The 24194-nt window shown below is 38.2% G+C and overlaps 3 protein-coding genes across 13 annotated transcripts in view; 2 read left to right on the top strand and 1 right to left on the bottom strand.

Annotated features, from left to right (window-relative positions):
* Positions 1 to 636: 636 nt before the first annotated feature.
* Positions 637 to 4358, bottom strand: LOC113108173 (inorganic pyrophosphatase-like). 5 transcript variants are annotated; one of them, XM_026271027.1, is made up of 12 exons: positions 4134 to 4357; positions 3895 to 3959; positions 3733 to 3774; positions 3603 to 3656; positions 3251 to 3370; positions 3066 to 3152; positions 2717 to 2843; positions 2519 to 2646; positions 2348 to 2436; positions 2183 to 2252; positions 1399 to 1438; positions 637 to 1319 (listed from the first exon to the last, which is right to left on the bottom strand). In XM_026271027.1, exons 1-12 carry the CDS (start codon positions 4279 to 4281, stop codon positions 1291 to 1293), a joined length of 999 nt encoding a protein of 332 aa, XP_026126812.1. In that variant the 5' UTR covers positions 4282 to 4357; the 3' UTR covers positions 637 to 1290. The 5 variants fall into 5 exon arrangements, with proteins under 5 accessions (XP_026126812.1, XP_026126820.1, XP_026126844.1 ...); XM_026271035.1 differs by having other exon boundaries at positions 3733 to 3771; positions 4134 to 4356; XM_026271059.1 differs by lacking the exon at positions 3603 to 3656 and having other exon boundaries at positions 3733 to 3771; positions 4134 to 4358.
* A 5214-nt stretch (positions 4359 to 9572) lies between these two features.
* On the top strand, positions 9573 to 16593 carry LOC113108198 (rho guanine nucleotide exchange factor 38-like). The gene is made up of 14 exons (XM_026271073.1): positions 9573 to 9795; positions 12290 to 12474; positions 12616 to 12733; positions 13104 to 13251; positions 13345 to 13362; positions 13615 to 13814; positions 13910 to 14043; positions 14112 to 14216; positions 14470 to 14592; positions 14826 to 15137; positions 15398 to 15529; positions 15603 to 15804; positions 15889 to 16088; positions 16178 to 16593. Exons 1-14 carry the CDS (start codon positions 9573 to 9575, stop codon positions 16358 to 16360), a joined length of 2283 nt encoding a protein of 760 aa, XP_026126858.1. The 3' UTR covers positions 16361 to 16593.
* A 1071-nt stretch (positions 16594 to 17664) lies between these two features.
* Positions 17665 to 24194, top strand: part of LOC113108205 (general vesicular transport factor p115-like) — a 14728-nt gene continuing 8198 nt past the window's right edge. For 3 of the 7 annotated variants that reach the window (XM_026271085.1, XM_026271095.1, XM_026271119.1), the window contains exons 1-14: positions 17665 to 17896; positions 19289 to 19375; positions 19518 to 19582; positions 19669 to 19745; positions 19972 to 19986; positions 20712 to 20812; positions 20892 to 20994; positions 21092 to 21147; positions 21240 to 21360; positions 21439 to 21617; positions 21719 to 21859; positions 22696 to 22784; positions 22867 to 23021; positions 23118 to 23323. In XM_026271085.1, the coding sequence (XP_026126870.1) occupies positions 17831 to 17896; positions 19289 to 19375; positions 19518 to 19582; positions 19669 to 19745; positions 19972 to 19986; positions 20712 to 20812; positions 20892 to 20994; positions 21092 to 21147; positions 21240 to 21360; positions 21439 to 21617; positions 21719 to 21859; positions 22696 to 22784; positions 22867 to 23021; positions 23118 to 23323 (1461 nt within the window). In that variant the 5' untranslated portion in view covers positions 17665 to 17830. The remainder of the gene's footprint in view (positions 17897 to 19288; positions 19376 to 19517; positions 19583 to 19668; positions 19746 to 19971; positions 19987 to 20711; positions 20813 to 20891; positions 20995 to 21091; positions 21148 to 21239; positions 21361 to 21438; positions 21618 to 21718; positions 21860 to 22695; positions 22785 to 22866; positions 23022 to 23117; positions 23324 to 24194) is intronic. The other 4 variants (XM_026271104.1, XM_026271135.1, XM_026271113.1 and 1 more) reach the window with 3 other exon arrangements.

Below are 24194 nucleotides of genomic sequence, written 5' to 3' on the forward strand. Positions count from 1 at the left end.
GCCATACTTGAAGATGCTTCGGAGTGTTTCTGAGTGGAGTCAACTTTACTTGAATGACTTTCTGACTTCTACTAACAAACTGGGGTGTACAACTTTTACATTAAGCTAGCTGTATATGTACTCCTGTTGGTATTCTGCCATTAGACACTAACGGTTTAAATGTGCTATTTTCTGCCCTTTTTTATTGCTTCCCCTTCTCCCTTAAGGTTTGTAATGCTTAAAACTTTGAATTAATAATAGCTTTGAATACTGTAAGTATTGTAATGTACTGAAGAACTGTATGCAGTTTATTTGAAAGCTATTTGTTAAGATTTGTTATCATTCCTGATATTGCCGAAATGTGGGTTTTTTAATAAAATGTATATTTATTTCAAGCATTTACTGTAAATTGTGCAATTTCTTTAATGAATAAACAGTTAAACATATAAAAAGCTCTTAATTTATCATTTGCAAATGGTGCGATTACAAACAAAAGTATCAAAATCTTGGAAGTTTCCGTGTTTTATTTCTTTACAATACTTGAATTTTATAAGTATTTATATTTCTTTCATTTAAACCACTAAAAGAAGCTAAATCAAAAGTTTTTGAATCATTTTTATAATAACTGGCCATAAAAAGTGAAATTTTAAAAGACCATTCTTTGATGCTTTTTTATTAAAGATATAATTTTTGTTTTGCAAATATATTTTGATGGAAAACAATATTTTGATGGAAAACAGAAAATATTAATCAAGTTTATTTTCTGTCTTCTACTCCTTGATTTTTGATTCTACACATTTCAGGGAAAAAAAGTACAGCGTTTCCTAATTTAGGTAATTGTGATTTTAGCAACTCTCACTAAGGGTTTTCTTTAAAAAAAAAATTATGCTTACAAAAACATAAAAGGCTGCCCTTAATAATACACATTTGTTCCTAAGTGACTTGTCAATCGAGGTGCATAAATAGAAATAAACACATGCATCTAAAAGGCACTGTAAAAGATACAGATCTCAAGTTATAGAGGTTAACTATTCAACCTTCAAAGCATGAAAGGTAACTAGCTTTGCACTGAAATACATGCATTCTGAAATATGTTGATACCAGTAACTAAGTAGAGAAAACACATACACTAATGTCACTTGCTCATTTCAGCCCATATATAAGAAATGAATGACGAGTGTGTGTGTGTGTGTGTGGACGCTAATAAACAAAGCAATGTTTTAAAAATAAAACAGCAACGAAACAAATCTCTGTAGCAGGACATACTGAACACCTTCTTTTGAGATCAAACTGCAAAGAGTGAACGCTCTGTTACTTTGTGATGAAGTGCCATTTGTCCACTGCAAAGCAGAAACCAGAAATTAACTAAGTATTTCCAGAAATGTTAAAGTATTACAAAAAATAATAATACAATTTTACCTTCAGAAGACACTGGGAGGGGTTCCCCGTATTCTGGAGCCTACAACAGCAAAAGAGTGTTTGTCTGTGATGGTGAAAATCATCCAGGATGAAAGGTAGGGTCCTGTGATTTCCACAATACAGAATCACAGAATCCAGTCATATGGATCCAGACTTGTGTCTGATGATATATTAATCACCCGCTGAAGCACACGCGTGACGCTCGTGAGGTTTCAGCGTCTGCCGTCGCACTAACTGAGGACATAAATACATGAACAACATCTCCAGAACTGCTCTGAGAGTCTCTTCGTGACCGTTTCGTTTGAGAAAAACTGCTGTCACACACACACACACACACACACACACACACTAAACTCTTCATGGAAACCCGTCAAAATAAAAGTTCAGCTTAATTTGAACAAATTGTGACAATGTATAACTACTATTACTACTACTAAAATAATTAATACATTTTGCTTCCATGTTTTCATTTTAACAGTAAACCTCTCTTGTGCAGCCAAAAAAAAAAACATATGAGTTCTTTAATTTCCTTTAATTAAAACATAAAATTAAATGTTTTTGCCTTCATTTGATTACAATAAAAAAAAAATGTAAAAAAATTTTTTTGGGGGTATAATTTTTTTACAATTTATTTTTATGAATATAATTAAATAGACATACTTTTTGGTTGGTTGTTAAATTGAATTAAACCATTAAAATAGTGTCCAAAAAAAAAAAGAAAAAAAAAGAATTTTGTAAATATAAAAAAGAATTTAGGAAAACTTCCACTGACAAAAGCACTCACAGCTTGCAGTACAGCGTGGGCCTCTGCATCGCTGCATCTGAATGGACTGTCACACAAAGACGAGTTCTGACTGAAAGATCACAGAAAATAACATCACAGCAACTGTCATCACAGACAATGTCTAAAATATGAAAAACAGAAATAAAAATCAAATCTTATACTCACCAAATAATTCCTTCACCTTTCATCTTTTTTCTCAACACTAATGCTTTCCAGAAGCTGTGTGTTGCTTTTATGACTTCTACAGCAAAGTCCTGACATGATATTAACAGAATTAACATTAGATGACCGATCATTAAATGGATTCACACGGCTCTTTCATAAAACAAACCTCACCTTATCCTTAAACTGTCCACCGAAGGCCAACCGGTTCTCAGGCTTCCCATCCGGCACTTTATATGTTTTAAACCAATCCACGGTAGCCTCAAGATGACCAGGCTTCATCTTTCTCACATCCTCAATACCTGTTAATGAGCCACTAATTGAGTCAGAAATGCAGATCATAAAATAACAACATAAAAACCAACGACTCACTGTTGAGGCTCGAAGCATCCGGGTCCTCGATGTTGATGGCTATTACCTTCCAGTCCGTCTCTCCTTCATCGATCAAAGCCAGAATTCCCAGAACTTTAACCTGAATCACCTGCCCTGTTGCACACACCTGTGACAGACAGATAGAGTCAGACCCATAACCCCTTAGTGTTAGAGAAGAAAGAAGAACGTATCATGCAAAATAATAAAACAATGCAATAATGGGTTAAATATACATGAGTTCAATGCAACAAATGTTTTATAAAAACTGTTATAACAGGAGGATTCACTGAAAAAGAGTCATTAAAAATCATGCACACACAGAAATGTTGATTTTAAGATATTGACTCACCTTGGAGCCGATCTCACACACGTCTATGGGGTCATTATCTCCACAACATTTGGTTTCCTGGTCAGTGTGGCTGGGATCTTCCCATGTCTTTATACATGCGCAAAAATAACTAACTATTATATTGGCAGAATGATTAATAATAAAAGATTAAATACAAATAAAGTGCTCAGACGGCAGAACATCACCTGTGGAAGTGCACCATAGTTCCAAATGTATCCTTTGTGTGGAAAAATGTTAGCAACATATCTCAGCTTGCCGTTCTTCACATCTTGCTTGATTGGGTTTAAAGGCTCCTTTGTTGCTATCTGTGGATGAAGGAACTTCATGTAGTGTGGTTTTAAAATAGCGGTGTTTAAAATGACCTTCTAGTGCATCCTACATAAGCACATTAGACATTTAAAAGATTTGTTTTTTTAAATTGAATATCAAATTATATATTTATGATGGATTTTTGTTTCCCATTGAATGTCCAAATCGAGCGACTGGTCTTAATCATGCTATAACTCTGTAAAAATAAGAATATAGGCTACTTCTTGCCTCCATCTTTGCATTTGACCAACGAGGCACTTCTACGACCATATTAAACAGAATCTGTAGAAGGAAAACATCATTATTAGAATCTATATTGCCATAAAATCCCAGAATGTGTAAAATGATGAAGGGTTACCTCATTCGTTTTGATTTTCTTTGGTGGAACATCAGATTCCTGCTATGAGACGAACATGCCATTAGAAAACAGACTAAGCAAGAATGTCAATTACATGACTGCATTAGTTTATACTCATTTATTTTATTATAACCTTATCTTGAAGTACATTATTATACAGACCTGTTGGTCAGCAGCATACAGAGGAATGTCATGGAAAGGAGAGATACACTTTCCATCTGAAGATTCTGTGAAGCAAATGTTACAATTTGTATCATCTTTCCGAGCTCGATTCATCTCAAAGTATCACTTTAGTAACATTCTCTCTCTCTGAGGAGTTCTCTCAAGAGAGCATGTGTGCTGTTAGATCATCATGAAGTGTGAAGTGTTTGAGATGAGAAGAGGTGAGGAGGTGAACGTACTGAAGTAAATCCTGTAGTCAGGAGAGTTTGCTCGTCCTCTCGGCTCGGTTTGGTAATGCACCATTTTTCTCAAATGAGGTGAAAATACAGATGTGGTTTTCCGAGAGAACTGCGAGCAGAGAAAGGCAGCACGAATAGCCGAACACATCGTTCACCGCGAATTTAAGAGTTGAGTTCCTGCCTGTGTGTGAGCCTCGCTAAAGGTCTTTCAGTTATTCCATACTGCCACCTACAGACAGTCAGAGGAACGCCTGAGTCTGCAACTTCTTCTTCTTCTTCCTCTTCTTTAATATATTGGTGCATTACCGCCACCGACTGGACTGAAGTAAAGGTCAGGATATAAATATAGTATGTTACTCCATGAAATAACCTCAATCATACAAATCTAAACACTTTTTTTTTTTTGGTGAGTTGGGGTTGTGGTTGCTATATGGCTACTATGGAAAATTATCAAAAAAGTAGTTTTACTAAAGAATTATGATTTTCTTTTCTATCTAAATGCACATTTAGAAATTGAAAGATATATATTTTTTCTCAGAACCCAAAATAAGTAGATTTCTATCATTTAACCTTCAGTGAAGGCTAACTCGTCCTCACTCTCATCTCATGATGAGCTACTGTAACCTATTGGTTACATTTCCTGAAAATAATAAATAATTTTGTAATTTAAACATATATACAACTTGAGTACAATAAACACTTCAAATAATTAAATAACTACTATCTATAAATAAATAAAAACCCAGTGGGGAAACACGTTACTGCTATTCTACTGTACACAGCATTGCCATGGATACATTGATCAAAAAACCTATATTGTTGTATTTAATTGACTTTACTTTTACAAATGTAATAATGTAATCAAATATCTTACTAACAGACCTGATCAAGTAAAGTCAATGTGTTTTCTGATTCTGATTTTGAGTGTTCAGTAGGGGGCGCTCTTCGTCTCTGTCTATTGCTAATATAGGTAACTAACTCTACTGTTTCAATACATTGATAGTGAACGCTGTGGTACAAACCAATCACTATACTCCACTATACTAGTGTAGTACACTTCACTATACTACACTATACTTCACAGTACTACACTGTACTACACTATACTACACACTATTACACTGTACTACACTATATTACGCTATACTACACTATATTACACTATACTACATTATATTACACTATATTACACTATGCTACACTATACTACACTACACTGTACTACAATATATTACACTATACTACACTATATTTCACAATACTAAACTGTACTACACTCTATTACACTGTACTACACTATACTACACACTATTACACTGTACTACACTATACTACACACTATTACACTGTACTACACTATATTACACTATACTACACTATATTACACTATACTACACTATATTACACTGTACTACACTATACTACACTGTACTACACTATACTACATTATATTACACTATATTACACTATATTACACTATACTACACTACACTATACTACACTATATTACACTATACTACACTATACTTAATAATACTACACTGTACTACACTATACTACACTCTATTAAACTGTACTACACTATATTACACTATACTACACTATACTACACTGTACTACGCTATACTACATTATATTACACTATATTACACTATACTTCACTGTAATACACTATATTACACTACACTACACTATATTACACTATACTACACTATACTACACTGTACTACACTATACTACATTATATTACATTATATTACACTATACTACACTATACTGCATGGTACTACACTGTATTACACTATATTCTACACTGTACTACACTATATTACACTATACTTCACTGTAATACACTATATTACACTATACTACATTATATTACACTATACTACACTATATTACACTATACTACACTGTACTACACTATATTACACTATACTACACTATATTACACTATACTACACTATACTACACTGTACTACACTGTACTACACTATACTACACTATATTACACTATATTCTACACTGTACTACACTATATTACACTATACTACACTGTAATACACTATATTACACTATACTACACTATACTACACTATATTACACTATACTACAATATATTACACTATACTACACTATACTTCACTATACTTCAAGTAGAGATCCAATAGCTTTGTGTGAGGAAAGGACTGAAATGTAACTTATTATTCACCAATAATCTTTTCCTCAGCTGCTTCTCTAAAATCCCATTTGTCCATGAACTTTAGGACTTTTAGAGAATTACTTTATCTCTAGATAATAACATCACAGCCTGTTTCTCATATTAACACAGAGTTGCAGGTGCTTTTGTACACAACATGAAATGCTGAAGAAAACAATAAACTGGCAGCTTAAAAAGTATCTGGAAACATTCACACTGTACAAACCAGGACTGATCTGAGCAATAGATAACATAATAGTTAAGTATTAAACTCTGCAGACTAATGCATAATGCATTTTACTCTCACATACAGTAAGTGTACTCAAGTAAGGCAGTGAGAGACAGTGAAATACAGTACTTGTGACTGTACAAAGATTCAAGGCAACCAAAACCAATCAATACTGAGCAAATACAATATGTCAGTTCAAGTGATCATTAGCTGCAGTGCTGCAGTCAAGCAGAAAGATAACCAAACCCACAACATGTTTAAAGACTCGACTCTGTCCATCCATATATTGATACAGCGGTGTGTTCATTTGAGTAAACTGCTTATTATTTAACTAAAATGAAATAGATCAAAACGGACAAAAATATAAATTCCCACTAGCACAAATCCATCATTTCAATGCATGATCTACACAGGCACACTTTCCAGTACTGGAATATGCCAATATGTCATGTAAATGAAAAATCATTCGTCTCAAAATTCATAACCGATGCATTACCAAGTACTCATTGGACCTGTATGTAGTTATAAAGGTTTTTTCTTTATATCATCTTCAAGTTCAATTGTGGTATCAACAAATATTCCAAAGTCCCTTGATTTCTGTTATCTGTTCTAGTAAAGCTGGGACTAATAAAGAATGAAAGAAGGTCATTATGATGAAATGCATTGACAAGCTCTACAGCTAATTTTTCAAAATGTTTAATCTGTGATCCTCTCCTCCTCAGTGATTGGATTCTGCTTTCTCTTATATGTTCTAAAGCTGAACATTTACAGACATTTATATGGTGAGTGAGGCATGATAACAGGAAAGATAGAAAAACCATAAAAGTATGCCGTGTCATAAAAGTAGAAGGAGGCCAGGAGCACTGTATACGCACAATGCATAAAATATTCACTTATTCATAAAAGTTTTCCCAGTCACTTTGGTATATTTCTCAGATCAGAATTGAAATTCTCAAAACTACCAGTTCAATCTTCACATCGTTCTGTCACTTGTGCATATCAAAAAAGCAAGAGTTGCACATTTCTTTACATCCATGCAAATGATTATGTACAATTGTCTGCTGTTTACTACTTTATCAGTTGCTTATGGCGTGTTGATCAGAATGTATATAATATGTCTCTGTTGAATAGTCCAACACCCCCCGCAACATTTGAAGAAAGGGAAGAGGAGTGAGGCTGAAGACATAAGCGTGTTCCTGATGAGATAAGAGCCGCACTTGTAGACCACGTCCTCAATCATGGGCTTACAATGGCCGAGGCATGTAATTCATAAAACTCATTTTGTGTCTTCTGGATATAGTGTATAATGGAACTGGAAGCAAGGGAACCACTGCACAGCTTCATCTACATGGATGAGGCCGGCTTCAACCTAACGAAACGCAGAAGGCATGTTCCAAATATCATCGGCCACAGAGATGTACCATTTCATCATTTTCCTTTGAAATAAAGATAACGCTGGGTTAACTTGCTTTTTAAACTCATAAAGAAAAAACAAATAAAAATAGTACAAAATTATTTTCAGTACCTGCAAAAAAGAGACATAGATAAAACTGTGACAACTTGTCTACTCATTTTATTTATTTTCTACAAGTGGTAAGCCTGTTAAATGTGCAAAATGATCTCAAATGTAAGAACAGTGTCATTAAAAAAATAAACCATAATTTATAGTTTAATTATAAACCATAAAGATACCATTTTTTGCACATATTCTCTGAGACTGCACAATCTTTCTTTAACTGTTGGAGATTTTAAGACTATGGTGGACTGTCACTTAGAGAATGTTTTCATGGTTTTTCTGCCTGATGTTTATATGAAAGTTCCGTTTGTTTGCTTTCTAACAGACACATGACTGCAGGTTATGGAGAAAGTCTCACATGATTATGATCATTAGATTTTCTTCCTTACAGCTGGCCTCCAGTGCAAATATAGTTATCTCCCTAACCCTAAAAAGAAAAAGTAAACACTTTCCTAATTTTGTACATGGAAAAACAACTAGTGCTAGCCTCCTTTCTGCCCACTTGTTCTGATTAATCTCGTACCTTCCTGAAAATAAATATTCCTAGAAAGCCTTGATTTAAATTGATCTTGTGTCAGCTTCTGGTCTCCCATCATTCAACATGTATGCAATAACGCAGTGCTCTTCAAAATCCCTTCTTCTTTTCAGTTATTAGATCTACTACTTTATCAGACTCCATCGACTCTTTATCTACTTTAGAGACACGTTAGAGTTCTGATAGCATCGTCTGATTGAAATCTAAGAAAGCATCTGATCGACTAAAACAACACCCACAGAAATCATATTTGAGCGCTCACAGTCATGTGGCATTTGATGAGGTTTACACATTTGCTCTTACTCTTGATATATACACACCAGCGATGTCGTAATGCTTTGTAAATGTTGACACGAATGGAAAAAAAATACAGGCCTGTTTGATATGTCGACCTTTGTCATGCCCTTCAAAGTTAAGTCATCAGACCCTCCTTCTTGTTTAATATTAACTCTGTCTGCAACCATCCGAATCTATATCTCCAACCGGGATTATTTAGCCTCCCATATACAGTTAACTTTAAAAACTGTATTTAGAGTTTAGATAGATAGATAGATAGATAGATAGATAGATAGATAGATAGATAGATAGATAGGCAGATAGATAGATAGATAGATAGATAGATAGATAGATAGATAGATAGATAGATAGATAGATAGATAGATAGATAGATAGATAGATAGATAGATAGATAGATAGATAGATAGAGAAGAGCAGAATCCTTCATCTCTAGCTCTGTATCTGTGTGTGTGGTGAAGAGCGAGTGAAGGAGGCGTGGCTTCAGCTCACCTGAGGCAGGTATGACAGAAGCGGAGGGGGAGGGTTCACCTGCATGGAGAGAATAGCACCTGTTCCGCTTCCCAGACTCTCCCCTTCTCCGTCTCTCTCTCTCTCTCTCTCTCTCTCTCTCTTTAACCTCTGTACCAGAGAGAAACAAACGAGAGGGAGCAGAAAGGCCGAACATGGAGCCCCAGGCCAGCGGGAATGACAGGGAGAACGAAAAGGTGGAGAGAAAAGACAAGGATAAAGGCATTAAAAGGAGAAACAGACTTTTCATAAGATACCTGGAAAGGAGGAAGACAGACACTATTGTGGATGATGACGCTTCCAAAGGTGACATCAGCATCTCAACCTTGGTGAGAAGGTGCCATTCTGACAAGACAGAGTATAGTGCTAAACTTAAAGGTAAGCTTTATTGTTTTTTTTGGCTCTCTTTTAGTGGTTAAACAAAACAGCCTTATATAAAGACTATTGTCGTGCTAAAAGCAGCTTGTTTTATTTAGTCACCGATATTTTCTGTGATGCCAGTTATTGTCCCTTCTCAAGTTCCATGAGATCTTTGTAAGGAGTGAAGTAAGAACGAGGCCATGCATGTGTGCCGATGCTTCGCACCTGCTGTGTTGTTTTGTTCTATTCCCTCTGGACTGATGTCACATATGCAAACTGAAGCTGGCTCACAATGCTGCGTGGTTGTGGAAGAGTCGTAAACAAGCTCGGACACAGAGCCTGCGCTGTTTACTGGATCAGGAAGTTGCTAGTTATCAGCCCACATCTTGAGTTAGTCTATTCACTTGTTTTGCATTATCTGACACGAAGAATATCAAACTAAGAAATGTTCATTTCTTCACTCACTCACTCACTTTCTTGTGTACATCATGTCACAGATATGTCAGTGCCATCACATTCTTAACTTGACAATGACATCACTGTAGAAAAACTGGTTTAGCAGCCTCCGGTGAGCAGGGAATGAAGCCCTTCAGGACGGCCGAGTCGTGACTTTGAGGACATACTATGAAGACAGTCTTGTCCTACGAGCTTCTTAGTTTACAGACAATAGCTCTTATATAAACACAAAGAGCTGGCATTTGTTCAAATCACAGGAAGGGGAATTCTGAGACTCCACAAATGGATTTCTAAAAAGCAAACAAACCATTTCACGAATAGAATTCCTCTGAACAAACAGCACTGAAACGCTGACAACGGGAGGAATATGTCAACAGTTTTAGTTTCTTTTTGTACGTGTTAAACTATTAGCAATCAGAATCCTTTCAGCTGAAATACTCTTAGTTCTTCATACACACGCAAAAGCACAGTCCATTTTGTAATTCCATGAATTAAACTGAGACTTCTAACCATGTTTAGATCCACTGACAGCCGGCTTTATGTTATATGACACATTACAGGTCAAACACGGTGACATCATTGAGGAAAAGTTGATGCTTGAACAGGAAGTGCTCATAAAACTGAGTGTATAGTGAATATTGTGCAAGCAAGTTAGTTTGGCTGCATTAATGTGCTTGAAATCTGATAGTTTCATGTCTGAAAACCTGCCAAAGCAAACACTTGATCACATGAGACACAAACTCTTGATGGGCAGGTTCCACTTGTGTGTGTGTGTGTGTGTGTGTGTTTGTAAGAGGTATGTTTGCTTTGTGTTTTTGAGTCAAACCAAGCAGAGAAAGTATGATGGCTTTCAAATGATTGAACATCTTTAAAATCAAATAGGCAAATCATTATAGATACAACACATATGCAACAAAGCTACAGGAAATCAACACATCTCCAAGCTTGAGTTCAGTCAGGTCACGTTTTCCTGCAGAAATGCGATCTGTTTCCATGAACTGGCCTTCAGTGAAAGTCTTGTGAAAGGCCCCTGTGTTCCTTTCTGCTCAGACAGTTCAAACGCAGCTTCATTAGAGCATCATTTATTACTGATAAAACATAAACCATGTGTTGTTAGGAGACTGGAGGTTGGTGTCACTCTTTCTGAAGCATGAACATTGTGATTTGTTTCCTGGGTTGCTGAAGTTTAATCTTGACGTGTGAAATGTAGGATTGGATCATTACTATGTAATTCAAGGGCAAGTCCTCACAGCACTGCAATCATTTCCTTATTTACGTCTGAAAATATTACAATTTGGTTTAATGATTCATCTGTTTAAACACTAAATCGTCTTCTTTGAGATGTGCAGGTAAAGGTATTATTGGGCGTAGACATCACAGACAGTAATATGACCTCAAGCCCCGCCTCTCTGTGAAGAGGAAGTGATCAGGAAACAAAGTATCACCTCACTTCCCAGAGAACATACCAGCTTTGTTTAACTGTGCTATTACCGGCAGCAAGACATGCTTTTTTAGTTTGATTTAGATAGAAATGCAGTTTGTACTCCAATGTACACTGATTCCTAATGAAAACACTCTTAATTGTAATTATTAATGTAATTTATTGTGAATCTGTAATATTGGTCGGAAACACTCTAGGTCAGTTTCTCAGGTCAGTCCAAGAGCAATGTGAATTTTTTTTTTTTTCAGAGATATTTTTCAGCCAAAGAGAGTTTGCATTTAACAGCAACAAACATGATAAGTTTGACATGAAACACGAAAAATTTACATTTTGACAGAGAAAGACTAAAAAGACTAAGTAAAATCCTGTTAATTGGCTAACTGTGCCACATCATATATATATATATATATATATATATATATATATATATATATATAGCTGTAAAAATATATGCAGTCTTCCATAATACCTGAAACACTGTCACCATGAATTTCTGGCAACCATAGTTGCTGTTTTTTTTTTTTCTTGAGACAGGATTTTCTTTGCCAGGATTGAGTGGTGTATGTAAATCTTAACAAAACTGCACAATTCATCTTTTTCTCCTCCTTACATCAGAGAAAATGTCTCCCCATGATCTCTCCGCGCCCACATCCCCAGCCGTGGATCCAGAAGAGATCCGCCACAGGAGGATGACCAAGAGGTCAAAGGTCATTGAGGAGCTGGTTCGGACAGAGGGAGATTTTCAGAAGGATCTGGAGCTGTGCATAAGTGAGGTTCTGCTTCCTCTAAGAGCAGCTCAGGCATGTTCTCAACCACACTCGCTTCTGTACAAGTCCATCAGTAGTGCTGCCACTTATCTGATTTAATGACAGGCTTCCCACATTATGATGTTTCTGTGAGAGGGTTTAGTTTGGAGCATTGATTTGATTGGGCTTCTTCAGGTGGTGGATGTGGATCGACTGTTCACCAACATGGAGTCTGTGTGTGACGTGTCTGCCGAGCTGCTCCAGAGGCTGAAACACGCCGTCGCTGACCCTGACCCCGAAACACAGCTCATCGGTGACTGACCAGCACCCAGCCAACACATACACCTCATTAATGTCAAGCAACAACCAGTATCAGAGATTAGGATTACTTGATTCATGTTTATGATTTAACTAAATAATGATTAAATCAATAAACCCAATAAAAATAATGTTGTTATATAGTTTTTAAAATAAAAATATATATATTAAATTACATTACTATCAAACTATTTAGAATTTAGAACTTTGTTTAATGACTAAAAATTATGAATTATTTTGTTCTAATTTTAATTAAAAAAATAAAAATTGAATTATTTACAATTTTATTTAAATAAAAATCTGACCTCTTTAAACCTCATAAATTCCAGTCTGAGTTTTATTTTTATTATTATTATTTTGTTTAGGAGAAGTGTTTATCCAAACCAAAGCCGTGATGGAGGACGTGTACAGAGTTTACTGCTATCATCACGACGAGGCTAACGCTTTACTCAAGTCTTATGAAGCACAGGAGGACATCCAGCAGCATTTCAGAAGATGTATATCAGCGCTCAAGTAACTGCTTTTATCTCTTATTATAATGTAATGTGCAGGTCTTTGGAGTTTAATGATATTGACATTAATGATCTGCTGTCTCCTCTCTCACAGGAAGATATATGACCAAGAGTGAGTATACTTTACTAATTTAAACACTATCATAAATGCATTCAGATCCTTCGTGACTTTATAGACATGTCATATGTTAGTTCTCAATGCAGCCTGTAGTGTATTCAAGCTATGCATTTTATAGATGTGTAAACAAACCTGTGATTTTGTTGTTTCTGGTGTCTAATGATACAAACACATCATAAAAGCAATTTATATAGTTCACCAGGTCTGGCTTTGAACGTTTTCTTCACTCAATTTTATTTTTTTCAGAGGGAAGCCTAATTTGCTTGACATGGGCTCTCTGCTCATTAAACCTGTGCAACGCGTCATGAAATACCCGCTGCTATTGGCCGAGCTGTGGAACGCCACGCCCACAGATCACCCTGACAACAGACCCTTACAGGAAGCTCTGACCACTGTCAAGATCATTAACATCAACATTAACGAGTTTAAGAGGAGGAAAGACATCGGTGAGACACTGTATCCACTACTGCTGCTGTATTGGGGTTAAAAGGTTTTGCTTTGGGAATATATCTGCAAATATATAACACTTGTGTTGTTTCAGTGCTGAAGTATAAGAGGAGTGATGATGAAACCTCTCTGATGGGAAAACTCAACAAGTTCAACATTCATTCTATCCGGAAGAAATCCGACCGTCTGACGAGCTACTTCAAGATCCTCACAGGCGTCGAGCCACAGGTAGAGTCCGGAAACAAGGCATGTTTGACGGCAGTGTGATCACATTGTGATGGAATCTCTTCTGACAGGTGAGAGATGAAGAGTTTGACAAGGAGGAAAAACTCTTCCGTAGTCTTGAGAAAGCTGTGAGGCAGCTGGTGAAAAACATCGGCTGTTACCTGCTCTACACCCAGGTATGAACGGGACGGCTTGTTAAGCATGCACAATAATGCAATTATATATAAGCTTAGACAAACTGAACAATTAAACTTGATTTTAGCTATTGGGGGTTTATTAAGTGTTTTGGGAGAGAAAAATAGCCCCATACTGTGAATCTGGAAGCATTTTAACTTGAAATAATGCGTCCTCTTGGCATAGATCTGAGTCTTAAACTCCTAGAATATTTAAAACCTGAATTATATAATTATATTTCTCTTTAAATTATAGGACATGATCTCCATTGCTGTTCAAAATGCACAGGACCTGGAAGCTATAATGAAGGATCCAGACAAAATAGACACAAATGGCTTTCAGCACAAGAGGAATGGCAGTGACCCGTACAAACAGTTCGTAAGTGTTTTTCCTCTCACTTCTTATCATTTCTTAAACATCTCATACTCTTTAATATCACATGTAAGCTAAAAGAATTTGGGTGCATTGATAAAATGCAACATATGAGCTTTGAGTCACGCTGAAGTTACTATTTAAGAGTATTTCCTTATTTCCCGTTCTGTGGTGTAAGGTGTAAGTCTGTATTGAGTTCTCAGGTGTGTTTAGAGATGTGTACGGTGTGTGTTCCTCAGAAAGATCACATGGAGCAGCTGGTTCTGGCTCCTCTCACGAGTCTGCTGGGAATGTTTGCATCGCCGCAGAAGCTGATCCAGAAGCGCTACGATAAACTGTTGGACTACTGCAGCCAGCTGGATTCCCGATCCTCCAAAGAGGAGCAGGGCCTGGCCAAGAAAGATTACCTGGCCCTCAACGGTCAGCTGCTGGAGGAGCTGCAGCGCTTCAACCGCGCCGTCAGGACCATCCTCAACAACTGCTCGATTTGTGTGGTCAGACTGATCCGGAGGCTGATGGAAGCAGCTCAACCCTCGGTCCAGCAGATTCCGGTGAGCTAAAGAAGAGGTTGTGCTAAAGAAAATTTATATTTTCACTCAAAAACCCAGGTTTAAGTATCTTGCTCAAGGGCAAAATGGTGCATTTTAACTTCTTGAGTTACTGCTGTGCTGGATCTTAAACCACCGGTCTTTACTATTCTAAGCAGACGAACTATTACATCAGCTTTGTGTGTTACACAGTTTCCAGATCACTTGATAATAGACTCAGAAATCAGTCTTGGGAGATGCTAACCCTTATCTCACTCGTCTAGGTTCCCATGTCGAACGTTAGTGAAGTCCAAAATTCCATCATGGAGGAGCTGAGCAACCTTGGATTCTACAAAGAAAATTCCCAGAAGCTGATGGAGCGCAAAGTGAGCTTTGAGAAGCGGGACAGGAAGACGGTAGGATCAGGACAGGTACATCTGTGTGTCTAATGTCTGGTGAAGGTCCCGTCTGACGGAGGACTGTGTTCAGGTGCCAGAGATCCCCAGACAGACGGAGGAGCAGCGAGCCTGGCTCCTGGAGGAGCATGCGCTGGATCGGCTCTATCAGCTGAAGCGTAACTGTAATGCGTGTCAGGAGAACGACGTGAGTCTGCTGGAGGGCGAGCTGGTGGCCCTGCTGGAGGACAGAGACCCCATGGGAAGCAGCAGTCGATGGCTCGTTCACACCGGGAGTACGTCTGAGATCACAGTCTCTCTGATGCTCTCTCAAAGCAGGATTCTTTGCTAATCAGATTCCTGTGTCTGTGTGTATTCAGGTGCGCAGGGCTATGTGTACTCCTCGTTCCTGAAAGCGTATAACCCCCAGCGGGAGGTGACTGAGAGACCGGACGACTTCGACAATCTGAGTCTGTTTGTGTCCAGCGGCAGGAGCAGCAGTATGAGGAGCTTCAGTAGTCCCTACAGCACCACAGACACTTCAGCACAGGACGAGACGGAGCCCTGCCAAGACCAGCATGTGAGACAAAACCACTCAATCAGTCTCATACAAGCAAGAGTGCTGCTCTTTCAAATATTAGACTAATGTTCCTGGTCTTTTTTCCCCAGTTCTATGCGGTGTATGCGTTCCAGGCGCGCTGTGAGCAGGAGCTGACGCTTCAGGAGCACCAGCACGTGCAGATCCTTCAGTTCTCTGACCTCAGCGGAAACAAAGACTGGTGGCTCGCCCAATCCAACGGACAGAAGGGATACGTCCCAGCCAACTACCTGGGAAAGATGTCATATGCCTAAAACATGTGATTTATTGCTTTAACCACTATCAATATTTGTATTTAAATGAAGAAAACTATGAATATAGTTAATGAAGGCCAACCCTGCACAAATATGTTTGCACGTGTGAAGCTACCAACAGTGTTTGTTTGAATTACACACAAATTGTTATGAAGAAAAAAAAAATGTATTTGAAGGAACTGTATATAGTAATATATAGAAAAGTACATGATGAATAAAATATTTTCCACGTCTGTTGTTTGTGAGCTGTTGATCATTAATCTCCTATATAACAAGAAACCATGCTACATAAAGAGTTTCGTCCAGACGCCTGGACAGAAAAACACTTATTTGAGCAGAAATGTTGTAAAAACACCATTACAATTTAAAAATCAAAATCTTCTACTTTAATACACACACACTGCACTATTTACAGTATGGACAATCCTCGTCACGGACATTGCATTTCATTTTTATTTGTTCATTAGTGGAGACGGCTTGTTCTCTGTAAAAAGTCTTCTTGAAGAAAGTGTGTCTATAGAGACTTCTTCACCTAGTTACTGTAATAATTCCACGATGAACTCTGAGCAGTTCAATCAGACGAATACTCTGAGCGTTTGGACTGCAGGAGAGAAAGAAGACATTACACCATAGGGCTTGGTCAAATAACCCAAGGTTTTCATCAGACTTTAGTTCGTTTTATTTGTTCATGTGATTTAATCAGGTTCTGTTCAACCCTGTAGTTCTAATGCAGTTCCTGTGAGGTTTATAGATGTAGCACACTGTCTCGTGTCAGAAGGAGGGCTGTCTTATTTTACTCAAACTGCATTTTTGTGTTAGAAGAATATGTTGCAGTTGGATGTTTGTTTATTAAAGTTTATTTAATTTAATTTTGACATAAAATAAACTGAAATCTGTGCAGTCCAGTACAAGTGATGTGGCTTTAAATCAAAAGACAAGATCAGGTTTACTATATATATATATATATATATATATATATATATATATATATATATATATATATATATATATATATATATATATATATATATATATATATACAGAATAGCTGCATTCACCATGGCTTTAAAACTTTAAAACTTTTCTAATACTTTATTATGTTTGTAGCAACAATGAATCACAAAATGATTGTATGTAATTTGACTTCTTTGTCTTTCATTATTACTGTTACAAAAAATAACGGTATAGTAATATATAGCATGTTTTTCACCGGCTTTGGTGTAACTGTCTCTTTAATGGAACGTCATCGACGTTGTGCTCAGCCACGTATCGCCACGTCTGTGTGCGTGCGCGTGCGCGTCCGAGTCAGTTCCGGGCTGCGCGCTGTCGAGTTGAGAGATCAACATCAGGCAGCTCCTGTTTTAATGACATTCACTCTCTGCCCGTCCTGAAAAATCCCTTCAGTTTAGCAGAAGTCTACTCTGTGAAGATAGACATTTAAAGCATCATCTGAAGCGCACACTTAGGAGGATGAACTACATCTGGGAGGTAGTGGGCAGACAGCCGACGGGCCAGCAGCCGAGCGGCGCGGACACCGTGAGTTATTACCTCAGAAAAACAGTTATTACCTCAGACACACCGACACGACAACACAACAACACAAGACAGTACCTCAGACACACAACACGACACAGCTGCTCGGACACTCGCTCGACAAGCAGCACGGCATCGTCTATATATAGAGAGATATATATATATAACTAGGCTGTTGACAAAAGAGAAATGTGTGTGTATGTTTATGTGTGTGTGTAACTGATATATATATATATATGTATATATAGAGCGAGAGAGAGAGAGAGAGTTATGTATAGATACACACACGCACAACTGTTCACAATTTTGGGATGAGTAAGATATGACATTAGAGCATCTACAGATGGGAAATAAGATTTAATGTGCATTGGGAGAGCATTCCATAATCGAGGAGCAGTCACTGCGAAAGACCCATCACCCTTTGATTTTAATCTCATTTTGGGAATATGAAGAATCATCTGATTCGAAGATCTCAAGTTTCTTGAACTTTGATTAGGTATCAATAGGACAACAATATATATTGGAGCAATGCTTTAAAAGCCATCAGCAAAACCTTGAATTCAGTTCTTAATTCTACAGGCAACCAGTGTAAAGAAACCATTACTGGAGTAATTCTCTCTGTCTTCTTTGTATGAGTCAAAAGTCTGGCAACAGCATTTAATTGAAGACTAGATAATTGACCCTTTATAAACATATTTACAGTAATTGATGTGTGATGACACAAAGGCATGGATAATAGTCTCCAGATCCTTAAAAGAGAGAAATGTTTTCAGTTTATAAATTATTCTGAGTTGATAAAAGACTGCCTTGACACCATACTAATAATCTGTTTATCTCAAACTAAGGCTGAATCCATCATAACACCCAAATTCCTGACATGATCTGAAACGCTTATCTTCATAGTGGCCAAACTACTTATAATTTCCCTTGAAGCAGAAGAAGGTCCAAAAACAACACACTCAGTCTTATAAGTGTTCAGATGAAGAAAGTTACTTGCCAGTCAGGATCTTATATCACCTAAACACTGAGCAAGTCCATCAAAGGATTGAGATACATTTTAGAGTGTCATCGGCATATAAATTATATTATATTTATGAAAAATAGAGCCCAAAGGACTCCTATATAATGAAAATAAAATAGGTCCAAGTATAGACCCCTGTGGCACACCACTATGTAATTTGTAGAACACAGATCTCCAAGACAAACTAAGAAAGATTCGTCTTTTAGATATGATTTAAACCATTCTAGAGCAGTATCCTTAACACCAACATCTTCCAAACACTGCAATAAAATACCAGCTCAGATAGAGTTGATGAAAAGCTAAACCCTGATGGATACTCAAAGACGTCTTGTTTGCAGTGTCTGGGCCTTAACTCGCTATCTGTTTGAATTCAGGTTCAGAAACTGTGTGACCGCGTGGCTTCATCAACCCTTCTGGAGGACCGGAGAGATGCGGTGCGTGCCCTCAAGTCTCTGTCCAAGGTGAGCAGCACAGTGCAGATATTAAGATCATCACAGTGTCACTGTAGTTTATGTGCTTCCTGAACCTGCAGCGTGTGTTTCACAGACATGTGTGATTATGTATAAATATATAAACGTGTATCAAGTAGATGTTTAATTGCAGAAATACCGAATGGAGGTCGGCACGATGGCTATGGACCATTTGGTTCGAATCCTGCAGAGTGACCGGTATGTTTCAAACTTTAATTCACTGTAATAAATAAAAAAAGTTAATTATGGGTTAATCACCACACATTATGACTTATTTGAAACAGGACAGACACTGAGATCTTGGGTTACGCTTTGGACACTTTGTACAATATAGTTTGCATTGATGAAGAGGAGGAACCAGGTATGTTTGTATGATTTATTCTGTCTGGTACAGATGGTGAGGTTTTAACTGATTTGTTCAGTGTCCGTAGGCTAATTCACATCGTATCCTTCTATATTCCAGACGAGTAGCTTTGTTTTAGTTGTTCTTGCGGTCCGTAAACCTGGTTTCAGTCTGATACTAGTCTTCCTCTTGCAGTTTCTGTTTGATCTGATCCTCCTCCTTTTTCTTTCCATGTTAAATCCAGCAGATGATTCTGAAGGTAAAGCACTTTCGTGTGCATGATGCTGTCTAACCCAAACCCATCTGTGCTTCCAAATCCCCACAGAAAACCTACGCTATGCGTGTAATTCCCAGCGAGTTTCCCAATCCCATAAAACAGCAGCATTTCGGAAGTCTGGATCTTACAGTGTCATCCAAACAAGTTCTGAGCTACTGCACAGATTACATAAAAATCAAATAAATTACACTGTGTATTAATAAACTGCAATAATTTAAGTATTAATTGTATTTGGTGCAACTTTCCCTCTGAATATAGGGAACCATATATTTAGTCTTTTTAAAAAAGATCCCATAAAATCAAAATCCTATTTCTATTGGAAACAGGAAAGAAAAGTGCAGGTCTTGTCCTAATATTAATAACATTTAGTGTGATGTTCGCTGTGTGGGAGAGGTTGAGCTTTAACTGCTGTGTGGTTTAGTGGTTTTATTTGCTAGTTTCCTAACCTATTGGTTAATGTGCTTTTTTTTCTCTTTCTATCGCTCGTTGTATTAACGCGCTTCTTTTCCATCTGGAGTCTTGATAAGATATGCACTGAATGTAGTTCATTTTCTGGCTCTTTGCAGTTTTAGTGTGGCCAGTTAAAGCACACGGTGTTGATGTCTTTCCCCTCTCGTCTGTTCCTCCCTGCTGTTTTCATGTTAAAGTAATGTAGAAGAGTAACACCATAGCAAGGTTTCTCGCATCATCTGGTTTTCTCTTGTCAGAGGAGAGCCAGCAGAAGCAGGAGGATGATTTAGGAGCTCAGTTCAGTGAGAAGTTCATCGGGGAACCAGATAATATCACTCTTCTCCTCACACTGCTGGAGGTGAGTCTGTCTCTGGTACTGTTCTCCTGTAGTTTCTGTCCACATCTACTTAAGATATTCCCGATGTCTCCTGCTCTAGGAGTTTGACTTCCATGTGCGCTGGCCGGGTGTGAAGCTGCTGACCGCTCTCCTGAAGAGCCAGTGTGCTCCGGTCCAGAGCATCGTCCTGGTCAGCCCCATGGGTGAGTGCAGAAATCTTAGACATTATGGTTTATAGATCACTTAAGGTGTGTTTATGAGAACATCAGACAGTTAATGTTTAATGTTGCTGTGTTTTAGGAGTGTCCAGGTTAATGGATCTTCTTGCTGACTCCAGAGAAGTCATCCGTAATGATGTAAGTGTTCCTGCTCTACTTTAACATGAGTGTTCACGCAGGCGAACTCTTCTGAAATCAAACCACTGTAATTTGTTGTTTCCTCGATCAAGGGTCTCCTGCTGCTGCAGCAGCTCACCAAAGGCAACACTGCGATTCAGAAGATCGTGGCTTTTGAAAACGCCTTTGAGAGGCTTCTTGAGATCATCAAAGAGGAGGGGTCGAGCGATGGAGGTATGCGGTTAACCAACACCTGTTTCATTATTATAAACCGTACAGGACGCTGGTGAACAGTGCATCTTGACCTCACAGGCATCGTGGTGGAGGACTGTCTCTTATTGCTGCTCAACCTCCTGAAGAACAATAGCTCCAACCAGAATTTCTTTAAAGAAGGCTCCTATATCCAGAAGATGAAGCCGTGGTTCGAGGTGGGAGATGACAACTCCGGCTGGTCAGCACAGAAGGCCACCAACCTCCATCTGATGCTGCAGGTCTGAGATGATTTACCTGTGTTGACTTCTATATTCTGTGGTGTTAAACACATTTAGCTGAATAGCTGCGTGCGGATGAGTATCTGAGCTCTTCTCTGCAGCTGGTGCGAGTGATGGTTTCTCCAGTGAACGCTCCGGGGGCCACGGCCAGCTGTCAGAAGGCCATGTTCCAGTGTGGGCTCCTCCAGCAGCTGTGCACCATCCTCATGGCCACAGGTGTTCCTGCAGACATCCTCACAGAGGTCAGATGTGCACTCTCTTCTGAACAACAGACAAACGTTTACATATAGCTTGCAGAAACTGCAAAATGTCAATTATCATGATTTTTGATGAGTCCTGAACAGTTAAACCGTTAAATTTTTCAGATCCATCAAATTCTTTGGTTTTACAGCATCTTTGTGTATTTAAACCCTTTCTTACAAAGACTGTATGATTTTGAGATCCATGTCTTCACACTTAGGGACTCGAACACAACTTTACAAATGCTTGTGCATTAAGAGCCGGGGGCGTGAAAACTTTTGACCAAAATGGAGATGTGTACATTTTTTGTTATTTTGCCTAAATATCAGATTTTTTTTATTTAGTACTGCCCTTCAGAAGATACTTGCTTTTCCCAGAAGACAAAATAAGTTAAATTTACTCTGATTTTCAAATTCAATAGGTTTTCAAGACATGGATGTCCAAATCATACAGTCATTGTTTTGAGAAGGGTTCAAATACACAAAAGATTCTGAACAAATAAAGAGTTAGTGAGAGCTGAAGGATGTTTCTGAAGAACAGAAGGACTCGTGAACAACTATCACTAAACACAAACACAACTGTGGATCATTCAGTCAAGGGGATGAAAACTTTTGAACTATTATTTTCACTTGTGGCCTAAACGTCTTTTATGTGAAATATCTTATTCAGCTTGGGACTAAAAAATAAATAACATGCATTTTGTATGATCCCACACATTTTGGATTTTATTATAAATAATAAACATAATAAATACACTTCCTACTGCTCTCTGATAATTTCAGTATTAAATACTGCACCAGTGATGAAGAAGTGTTTCCTCTTTGTCCTTCTTGTGTAGACCATCAATACGGTGTCAGAAGTCATCCGTGGCTCTGAAGTGAATCAGGACTACTTTGCATCTGTTAACGCACCATCCAATCCACCAAGGTCTGCTCTGTCTTCAGCAAAGGTGTTTGAAACAGTAACCAAAAAAAGTTGGTAATATGAACACATTGGGTGTTTCCTCCAGGCCGGCGATTGTAGTTCTTCTCATGTCGATGGTGAACGAGAGACAGCCGTTCGTTCTGCGCTGTGCTGTACTTTACTGCTTCCAGTGCTTCCTGTACAAGAACCATAAAGGACAGGGCGAGATCGTAGCCACACTGCTGCCCTCCACTATAGATGGTAAGGGGAAGGTGACTTTATTTAGTAAACTTGTGTTTAGGATGGTTTGCGTCTGAGCGCATGCTGTGACCCGTGTTGTGTCTGTCGGTCCCTCAGCTAGCTCGATCTCCGCGGGGCAGCTGTTGTGTGGAGGGCTGTTCTCAGCGGACTCTCTGTCAAACTGGTGTGCGGCTGTGGCTCTGGCTCACGCTCTGCAGGATAACCTCACGCAGAAAGAGCAGCTGCTGCGTGTACAGCTGGCCACCAGTCTGGGCAAGCCTCCCGTCTCCCTCCTCCAGCAGTGCACCAACATCCTCTCCCAGGTACCTCTCAAACACACAAGCTAGGGCTGCATGTGTGTGTGTGTGTGTGTGTGTGTGTGTGTGAGGATACGTTTAGGCTCATGGACTTTAGTCAAGGGTAACTGTTTGCTTCAGTAATTCTGTCACATACACACATACACACACAATATAATATGCTGTTATACTCCATATAACTCCATATACAAACCAGAAATTAAGCCTTTTTTTGCACAGTCCTATCTAAAGGGTTAATGGTACCACCTAGTGATCAAGTGTAAAAATACAATTTTTTACCTCTTCCCAAAAGGGAAAACCACAAACAATCAAGAATGCATGATTATATGGTGTCATGGCTTTGCAATCAAAAAATGTTGTTATAATGGAAGTCAATGGGGCAAAAACAGCCACCAACAACAAATTAGGGAGAAAAAAATTAAATCCAATGCTGCACAAAAACTAACAATGCATCAAAGCCAATGTTGCTACTAATCTTTGACATGCCCAAGACTGTGATAAAAGGTAACAAAAAATAGAGATGTTCCGATTCCGATACTAGTATCGGAAATATCTCCGATACCACAACAAATTCTGGCATCGGCATCGGCGAATACATGAACCCATATACCGATCCGATACCATTTTCTTAAAAAAGACCTAGTTATGACCGCAAGCTTTGCCTAACCGCTGCACGGTTCTTCTTCGCTGCTCAAAATGCATTGAAAACACAGGAAGTTGTGCTGTGTTGCCACAAGCAACCCCTGTTTAGAGCAGCGAAGAAGAAATGAAAACGCGTTAGCAGCCCTGATCTATATATGACTGGATCACTCATCACATTCTAAACTGCCAAAAGACAGTGAAGCTGCTACTATATTATAGATCAGTGGTTAGCAGT

The sequence above is a fragment of the Carassius auratus genome, chromosome 1 (genome assembly GCF_003368295.1).
Source record: "Carassius auratus strain Wakin chromosome 1, ASM336829v1, whole genome shotgun sequence".
Taxonomy (NCBI): Eukaryota; Metazoa; Chordata; class Actinopteri; order Cypriniformes; family Cyprinidae; genus Carassius; species Carassius auratus.

Excerpts from the sequence above, each read along its gene's own strand:
- LOC113108173 (XM_026271027.1), bottom strand. The coding sequence starts at position 4,281 with ATGTGTTCGGCTATTCGTGCTGCCTTTCTCTGCTCGCAGTTCTCTCGG. Across the intron at positions 3,371-3,602 it reads GGTCAAATGCAAAGATGGAG|ATAGCAACAAAGGAGCCTTT; the intron begins GCAAGAAGTAGC and ends CTTCATCCACAG. Across the intron at positions 2,253-2,347 it reads AAAGGTGAAGGAATTATTTG|TCAGAACTCGTCTTTGTGTG; the intron begins GTGAGTATAAGA and ends GTGATCTTTCAG.
- LOC113108198 (XM_026271073.1), top strand. The coding sequence starts at position 9,573 with ATGGAGCCCCAGGCCAGCGGGAATGACAGGGAGAACGAAAAGGTGGAG. Across the intron at positions 14,593-14,825 it reads GTGACCCGTACAAACAGTTC|AAAGATCACATGGAGCAGCT; the intron begins GTAAGTGTTTTT and ends TGTGTTCCTCAG. Across the intron at positions 16,089-16,177 it reads AGCCCTGCCAAGACCAGCAT|TTCTATGCGGTGTATGCGTT; the intron begins GTGAGACAAAAC and ends TTTTTTCCCCAG.